General features: G+C 31.5%; 1 protein-coding gene across 1 annotated transcript in view; it reads right to left on the bottom strand.

The window, feature by feature from the left end:
* Positions 1–2,444: 2,444 nt before the first annotated feature.
* Positions 2,445–10,000, bottom strand: part of LOC122247843 (sodium/calcium exchanger Calx) — a gene marked incomplete in the record, with an annotated part of 135,322 nt that continues 127,766 nt past the window's right edge. The window contains 7 exon segments of the mRNA XM_086533752.1: positions 2,445–6,581; positions 6,840–6,937; positions 7,390–7,568; positions 7,862–8,012; positions 8,365–8,543; positions 8,804–8,948; positions 9,642–9,835. Of these exon segments, the coding sequence (XP_086389878.1) occupies positions 6,449–6,581; positions 6,840–6,937; positions 7,390–7,568; positions 7,862–8,012; positions 8,365–8,543; positions 8,804–8,948; positions 9,642–9,835 (1,079 nt within the window).

Here is a 10,000-nt window from a genome sequence, read left to right as displayed (position 1 = left end):
GGATATTCATGTAATCTCAGACTTTTCTTTGTAATGTCCTCCCTTTTTCTACGTGCCACTGATAGTTTTCTTTCGTTTTCTTTCCATATACGGATAGACAATTTCATATTCATCCATAATGTAATTGGTTACAATTACATAAACGAAATGAATGATGGGTTAATGATATAAAAGTTCAGCTTGGGATTTTTTAGGTCAGGCTCAACTACCCATTTTCGCTCTCCTATTCCTCTGTCCTTCAAAGCCAAATTGTTGATCCTTATGAATTTTATCACAAACACTTTTTGAAGTAGGATAAGATGTCCTATAGCGTATATTATGAATTCCATAGAGGAAGGTACCATGCTCTCAGACACACATTCCTTAAGTTTTTTGCTTTCCGGAACTCAAAAAAAAAAAAAAAAAAAAAAGAAAGAAAAAAAAAGAAATCCAATGAGCGCACTCGCAAGTAAAGAAAATGGACAGATATCGTAGAAGATTTTTATTGATAATTATATGTAATGATATAAGATTATATACAGAAGAAGACATGATAAAAGGAGTGGGAAGAGGTAGAGGAATAAAGTAAGTAAGAAAAAAGGAAGAAGAAGAAAAGGAAGAGGAGAACGTGTAACTTTTATCAAGCTTTAAGTCGAGTCTTAAAATTACTGAAAAATAACAACAGAAAATGTAAATTTCGTGCATATTTTAAAAAATCCTTTTGATAAGCAACCATAAAACGACACATAAGTAATCTTTAGATAATTTATGAACATCCAAACAACTAAAGGCTATTTCTAAGTTTAAATTCTCAACAACCAAACATCTCTAACCTCAGTAACAGCAAGGGTCACATTAATGAAATAGTGTTAGACCAGGTTATAGTGACCTTGATTATAAAATGTGATAGGATCAATGAATTACTTAAGGGTCCTATAAATTTGTCAACTGAAGATTTTTTTTTTTTTTTTAATGCGTCTATAGAAATCCACGGGTGGGAACGCCTCTTTTCAGGTAGAAATGAAATTTGCAATATACTCCATACGCTAAAAGATCTGTCATGTTTTGTTAAACATAATCAGATTACAAACTGCACTTTTCCATACTAACGCTTCCAACAGATTAACAATATATGGAATATAACAACTAGGCTTTCCAACGTATTTCTTTTACTTTTGCTCACCTGGCGAGTTTCTCTCTCTCTCTCTCTCCTTTTCCCTCCCTCCCTCTCCTCTCTCTCTCTCTCTCTCTCTCTCTCTCTCTCTCTCTCTCTCTCTCTCTCTCTCTCTCTCTCTCTCTCTCTCCTTTTCCCTCCCTCCCTCTCTCTCTCTCTCTCCTTTTCCCTCTCTCTCTCTCTCTCTCTCTCTCTCTCTCTCTCTCTCTCTCTCTCTCTCTCTCTCTCTCTTTTCCCTCCCTCCCTCTCCTCTCTCTCTCCTTTTCCCTCCCTCCCTCTCCTCTCTCTCTCTCTTTCTATCTATCTATCTTTTCTCTCTTTCTTTCCTCCATTTGTGTTTGTAAATGACAAATAAAAAATACAGTTCTAGGGCATATAATATTTTTCAAGTAATTGATGGTGATAATAACATTTCTGAATCTCTCTCTTCCAAATGCTAATAAATGAATGAAATATTACAAGTTATCAGTGAAGAAGTATAAATATCTTTACACTCGATTTTTTCAGATTTTGTTCCCGTTATTGGTTCATTTGAAATATCTATGAATGGTGTAATGGAATAGAACAGTTACCGATTAGTGAAAGATTGTGTTTATATTTCCTGATATTTCTTCCCCACCATAGATCACGTGAGGAAATTTCATCTTAAGGTATATGAAGCATGCCATTATAGTTTTTTTATGTAACATTTTCTTCCGTGAATTATATATCAGGTGCTGTGGAGGCTAGAGAATGAATTTTCGGAGGTTAGTATATGTATTTATTTATTTATATGTATATATACAATATATATACATATATAATGTATATTTACACACACACACACACACACACACACACACACACATATATATATATATATATATATATATATATATATATATATATATATATATATATATATATATATATATATATATATATATATGTATATATATATATATATATATATATATATATATATATATATATATATATATATATGTGTGTGTGTGTGTGTGTGTGTATATATATATATATATATATATATATATATATATATATATATATATATATATATATATATATATATATATATATATATGTATATATATATCTACATGTATGTATTATATATATATATATATATATATATATATATATATATATATATATATATATATATATATATATATGTATATATACATGTATATATACATGTATACATACATTCATACACATACACCCCCAAAAAAAAAAAAAAAAAAAAAAAAAAAAAAACAGAGGTTAATTGGGTAAACCAAACACGCCATACAGTATGTTATTCTTTATTTGGCAAGAACAGCACATTGAACTACAGAGTTGAAAAAGGGGGGGACTTGTGAAAATAAATATGTAAAAAATAGTCCTGTCTGGTTCCCAAAGTTTTGATTTGGATATATATCAGTCCAAAGAAAGTATTCCTTATCACAATAATATCTTTGATTTTTAGAATTTCCATAGGAATTTATGTGATTGATAATAACTAACACTTTTAGGAAGGGGAACAATGGGGGTAAAACAAAGGTTTACAAATCTCACCAATATATCATTCTAATTAGAGACATCAAAATATAGCATCAATATTACATTCTACATTAAATAAATCTACATGACAAAAGGATGGAACAAAGTAAAACGGAATTAGATCCCCAGAGTGTGTTTATAGGACATAGTTGGCTTATCTTGTTTTTCAGTTGAAAATACATTGGAAAAAGACACATTCCTGACAGTTTCAATACCTCTTCAAATAGTGAGATTTCAATATCTCCTTTTAGAAATGTCTATTCCCCTAATATAGTAAGATTTTAAGAAGTTTCCCTTTAATTTTCTACAGTGCTAGGTATTGGAAAACATTTATAGAATGTTATGATAATACTAAAACAAAAAAAACTATAGTACCAAAACCCTTTTATCCAATATGCCTGCTGAAGCACTCACATCAGCAGGTAAATTATCTTTACACAGATTTCTGAAGTTCATTCTCATACACCCAAAGATAAGTCAAAGTACGATAGAAAAACTACACTTCACATGAATGAGAGAAAAGTTGACGAGGACCTCTGATGCTTCTTTTCTACAATGATAGTTTACAGTATAAAAAAAAACAAGAAAACAAAAACAGATTGGTATTTGACTTCCCCACTTATATTTAAGGTTAACTCGACCATCTGTCAATTACATTATAGAGATTGGAACAAACAACAACCACACAATTAGAGAAGATGAGAGAACAGTATTGCTGATCCGTGGAGTTGAAGATGATAGATGCACATCAAATAACAGAAGCCTTATAGATTTATATCAATTGAATTTTCATAAAATATATAAACAAGGAACTGATGCTCAGAGTTAGTATCATTTATAGATAAAAGAAGAAAAAAAAGGAGCATGAAAAACCTGAATGATGTGATGAATTTAAAAGAAAAAAATAAAATCAACATTTTCAATAACAATATTTTATATATTCCATGAATCATAACCTTACATTTTAATAACACTTTATATTCAGTAAAATAAACAACAGGCTTATATAACAATCCCTGTGACACATTTTTTTTTTTTCAATTAAAATAAAAATTCATGATAACTCCATCAAAATTTACTAGTCAGATACAAAATGATTTTTGCTTGTGATTAAACCCACACAACATACTCTTTACACAAAGTTCTTGCTATGATCTGCAACCAGAAAAATAGATGATATATGAAAAGACTAACTTTCTATATTACTGACTGAGGTGTAATGAAAATAGCATGTATAATTCAAACTATTTATGCATTTGTCAAAATCTCAAACGTGTGATAGCGTTATTCACACAACTGATACGTAATTACCATATGTTCTATGCTGGGGAAGATATAATCCCCCTAATATATTTCTAAAATACCTCGAGTCATGGAAAAATAAAATACAAACAATTCTTTGGCTAAAATTAAGGCACACATCAATACTAAATATGTTTGAAAAAGTACTCCCTATTCACATTTAAAATTGATACAAAGCATGTCAATTGAATAGCCTTTAAAAAAATCACCACTTCTTTTTCTCTTAAAGTCTAAGGGTAAAAAAATCTAATCATATTCAATCTTCTTCTGAGATTCTTCTATAAATGAATATTACTTTGTTGTGATGAGAAACATATAAAACAAATTAACAAATGATAATTAAGCCTCTTCCATTGCAGGAGTAGAAATTGCAATGTGAAAGAGGTGGTATATTCATGATAGAAATTTGCAATAGTGACCAATATCATGCTAGGTATTAGTAAGAGCAGTAACACTGGAGTAATTCTTGACAGTAATATCTATTATTTTCCTCTAAAATTAACTCTACGTCCAGAAAACCGACAAAGACATGGTTTTCAAACTAAAGTAAAAATCTACATATCTTTTTTCTTAAAAATCCTAAAAGCAAAAATATCAAACTTGTGCAAGAGATATGTGGAATTCCTAAGAACTATAACTGCTACCATTACGGCTCTCTTTTAAGGAAACTTTAACACTAACTCTTGATCAGTAAAAGCAATTGCCAATATTCATATATGAAAATGCAAACCTAAACGATAACTTGCTTTTCATGGCATCTTTTCCTTTTACTACATCCTGAAAGTTATCCATACGAAAGACAAAGAACAGAAGACAAACAAACAAACAAATAAAGAACAACATAAATGTATGTATATTCATATGCATTTCCATACATGTAATCTTTAGGACACATACAAAATATATTTCTGTAAATGCCTAAACATTCATCTTATACATACACATTAAAACACACATATATTGAATGAATGTCTAAATAATCATAAATACTATTGTCAGCTGATGTAGATTTAGTTTACATTAAAATGTATAAGTTACCTGCTGTCTAACCAACATGGGAAGCACATAACCTTAGCCTAAGAAACAGTCAATATGAGGAAACAAGTCACTCATTTTTTTACCCTTTCATGAGTAAGCTTATAAACATTTTTTTTTTTTTTTTTTTTGAGTGAGGGATTACTTATGTATACAGGTATGTGTAGAGGAATTTTGATTTCATCTGTACTCCAATTTCACTCTTCTAGTTATAAGCTGAAGTTCATGGAAGGGTTAAAAGGTAAAACATCATTAGACTGAAAGATTTTGTCATTTTTTCCCATACTATTTTGGACCATATTTTTGAAAAATTAAATTTTAGTCATAAAACGTCAACAAGTTATACATAAAGTCATACTTAAATTTAAAATTCTAAAATATTTGATTTCTCTTTTTCAATAGCCATACAGGATGCTATTATTCTTCCTTACAGCATAATTCTCCTGCAATAATTAACTGCTGATACACAGGTGTTAACTTCCATAAAGAGGACTATTGTATTTAAAATATAATCCATACAATAAATATAAGTTGGAATTACAATTTTGTTAAAAGATTCAAGTTCGACACTCCACATATCTTTTATGAAAGTGGCTACTAATCTTTTGGGTAGAAGCATACTTGCATATGACATTTATACCAAGACTTTCTTTACTCAAAACTGCTTTTTAAGTATCGGCTTGATAAATCCAACATTCCAGGATAATTGGAATAAGTTATAAAAAACATCGTCTGCAAGAATGCTTCTAACCAACTTGAAACAAGGTATAAGTAGCTTGTCAAAATTTACCTTAGTACAAAATTAATTTAAAACATCAGGAGTTGCTGTACACTTACATATTCCTGTAGCATTTGAATGAATGAAGAGATATCCCTTTTATTCTTCAGTTCAGTAAATAAGCAAAATAATGTATAGCATAGTAAGTTTACAGCTACCCTGAGGATAAAAGGACATGGCCCATATTTTCACCTTAAATAAGGGTTAAAAAGGAATAATTTTGATAATCTTTAAGTACACAAAATAGTGTTTATCTATGATCCAAACAATGAATCACACTTACTTGAATAAATTACATACGACAACTGTAAAACTACCTTTTCATAGTCTTCAAACTTTCCCTTTATAATTTTTGATTCGTAAAAGAAATGCATTAGTATCAATAACATAATTTGCTTTGAATCATTAGCTGTGATACACAAGACGTTTCTCAACTTTCACGGTCTTCAGTACTAACCATGCACAATGCATTCTAATCATGCACTCACAAAGATGCAATTCACTTCGGGTATTCCAAAAAAAAAAAAAAAAAAATCAATTCACGAGAGAAATACAATAAAGTTGTACAAGCAAGGAACCCTGCAAACATCATTCCGACGAAACAGGTAATTATAACAAACACCTAATTTACTCTTTTAAAAGTATCCATATGCCTGGAAAGAGGTACACAGCACATAGACGAGCCAGAACATAATCATGATGGCTCCAGTGACGTACTTCATGACAACATTTCCTCCCAGTTCCGCTTTCCCGAAAATTCCCAGGAATCTGAAATTGATAATTGGGTTTATACTTCAGTATCATTACTCTCTTTTGTAGTATTTCATTGTTGATAAATGTCACAAGTATTATAATAATGGGTAATATAATGTTTTTCATCGTATGCTGAAATATATATGTGTGTTGGTATATTTATATGTATATATATATATATATATATATATATATATATATATATATATATATATATATATATATATATATATATATATACAGTAACTACTCCCAACCATTAATTTCACTTACCGTCTCAACAGAAGGAGTCCAATGCACAGAATACAGAGACCGGTGAATATCCCAACACTGAAGCTCAAGTTACCAGTGGGAACATAGAATGGTTTTTGCTGAAATTTAGAGAGGAAATTAGGCTATTGGTGTGGCGTACCGTGATGCAATTCGATTTTTGAAGAAAAGGAATAATAGAGTACACTGAAGAATCATCTTTAGCTCATTTATGTATCGTAAGCTGTTTGTCATCACCTATTTCTGGTGTCAGTCTGAAGTGAAGTTTTTTTTTACAATAGACAATGACCACAATATCAACAAATATTCAAAACAATATTCTTTCCCTTTATTCACTTATAAAAAAACACAACACTGACTGCAAAACGATGCAATACTAGTTAAAAAAAAACTATACATGAACCATGAAGTATTTATCAAGCCTTTCAAAATGTTTACAATGTTGTGAAGTATTTATCTAGCCTTTCAAAATGTTTACAATGTTGTGAAGTATTTATCAAGCCTTTCAAAATGTTTACAATAGTGTCCCCCCTAAACAATGCAAAAATCTTACCCTATAAGCGTTGACTATTGCTGCGATGAGCCACGGCGCTCCCAAACCCAGGAAGACATTGACTGAATTACTGCCTGTTACATTACCCACAGCATTGTCAGCATATTTCTCTTGAATAGCTGCGGTCTTAGATGCAAAGGTATCTGGTAGTGAAGTTCCCAGGGCCACGAAGGTGATGGCTATAGGGGGGAGGGGAATGTTGTATGTTAAAGCTATGTGAGATATATATCTTTGAAGATATTGTAAACATAACTTGCATATTGGAACACGAGCTTGGATGCACACGCACATACACATACACACACAAACATAAACACAAACACACACAAACACAAACACAAACACACACACACATACACACACAAACACACACATACATATATACACAAACACAAACACAAACACACACACACAGATCTTCAAAAACAGTTCTCTTCATTCCTGAAAAAAAACAAACCTAAACAGTCCTTACCTGTGACAGAATTCTTGAGTCCAACAAGACAACCAAATGTAGCAGCCAAATCGCCAATAATTGCTGTCAACAAACCGATGGCACCAAGAGATACAAAGAAGCACAGCCAGCCTCCTAGGATGCCAGGGGGAGGCACCAGAGAAAATATGATCTGAAGAAAGAAGAGCATTTGTAAATAAAAGTCATGGCATCATCTTGATATAATTTCTATCTGTTAGGTTTTTTTATATCTAAAGTAGGAAACTATTACATATGTAATAGTTGTTAACCGTATGTGATTGAAATATATAGATATATGTATGTATATATTATATCTCTTCAGGCACAATATTATGCATAAACATATGTACAGACTACCTTTAATTTTGTTATTCTAAAAATTTATCTGAAAAAATGATAAGAAAACAAAAACATATCACGAGTAAATATGAGGTAATCATACTCTGAAAAATGATGAGAAAACAAAAACATGTCATGAGTAAATATGAGGAAATCATACTCACTTTCCATCCAAACGTAAGGAAATGCATCACATAGTCCATTCCTGTTGCATTTTCAATATCGCCGCCATTGACATTAAGAGCATCCTTAATCTGACTCAGGTAAGTTTCATGGTGAACTTGCAATGCATGAACATTTGCATTCGTCATGATCATCATGTTGGCCAGGACATTGTTGAAATCTAGAGAGAGAGAGAGAGAGAGAGAGAGGAAGAATTAAATAAAAATAAGGGAATGTAATAACGGTTGATGGTGATAAAAAAGGACGATTTCAGCTTAAATGCAAAGTCGCTGTTACTGTTTAATACTTGTTTTGCAAATATGAATTCCAGACACTTTCTACTTAACAAAAAAAAAAAAAAAAAAAAAAAAAAAAAAAAAAAAAAAAAAAAATCAATCAATTAAAAAAAGTCATTATACTCCATAATAAAAAACATCTCACCATCGTCATTGGTAATGGTAACAGCTGTGCGGTTGATTTGACCCAACTTAGCGCCTCCGGTGGGGTCAAAAAGCTCGATTTCAAAATGCTCGTCTTTCTCTGGGGTCATGTCATCAATGATAGGAATCTCGATGTTTTGCTCAATCTGTTCAATGGAAAATGGTTCGGTATTAATCTTGATATGATAAGTGGACATTTCAGCGCAAATAAGATGGTTGTATGAGATGAGAGAGAGAGAGAGAGAGAGAGAGAGAGAGAGAGAGAGAGAGAGAGAGAGAGGGAGAGGGAGAGGGAGAGGGAGAGGGAGAGGGAGAGGGAGAGGGAGAGAGGGAGAGGGAGGGAGGGAGGGAGGGAGGGAAAGGGAGAGAGAGAGAGAGAGAGAGAGAGAGAGAGAGAGAGAGAGAGAGAGAGAGAGAGAGAGAGAGAGAGAGAGAGAGAGAGAGAGAGAGAGAGAGAGAGAAAGAAAGAGAAAGAGAAAGATAGAAGGAGAGAGAACTAGAAGGAGACGTTATCGAAGAAAGTATGAGAGAGTTAGAGAACAATTAAGTTAACACAAAGCAAGATGAAGGTATATTATATATATAATATATATATATATATATATATATATATATATATATATATATATATATATGTATATATATATATATATATATATATATATATATATATATATATATATATATATATATATATATATATATATATATATAATTACCCAATACAAAAAGCCAATCTTCAAATACCTGACGACAACTGAAGAAGCTAAGACATCAAATCACAAACTCCTATGGGCAACCTCTTCAACAATTCTCACAAATCCATCACTTGATCTCACCTCAGTGTGTTTGAACACCAGAAGACCTTCTCCCCCTTCGAAGTCCCTTCCTGATATAGCAGTTTTGTCAACAGTTTTCCATTTGACAGTGATTTCACCATCGGCTCCATTCTTTCTCACGACAGGAATGATAGCTTTGCCAATGCTCTCCTTCACAAGAAAACCTCGTTTCTGGAACATAACCAAGCCAGGTTCTGCAAATATGGGATATTATATTAGTCATGTGAATTTTGTGTATGAGTTTACAATATGTATTTTCAATCTGTTTGTAATCGAGTTCTAAGGAATGTTGAGCTAGTTTGCTAAATGTGTGATGCTTTGGAAAAAGGTATGTGAATTTTGCTTTTTTTTTCAAAATT

Source organism: Penaeus japonicus, unplaced genomic scaffold, assembly GCF_977035675.1.
Source record: "Penaeus japonicus unplaced genomic scaffold, GWHDUDI00000001_assembly GWHDUDI00000003, whole genome shotgun sequence".
Lineage (NCBI taxonomy): Eukaryota > Metazoa > Arthropoda > Malacostraca > Decapoda > Penaeidae > Penaeus > Penaeus japonicus.
The sequence above is the reverse complement of the archived record's forward strand: the minus strand, read 5'-3'. Positions and strand labels throughout refer to the sequence as shown.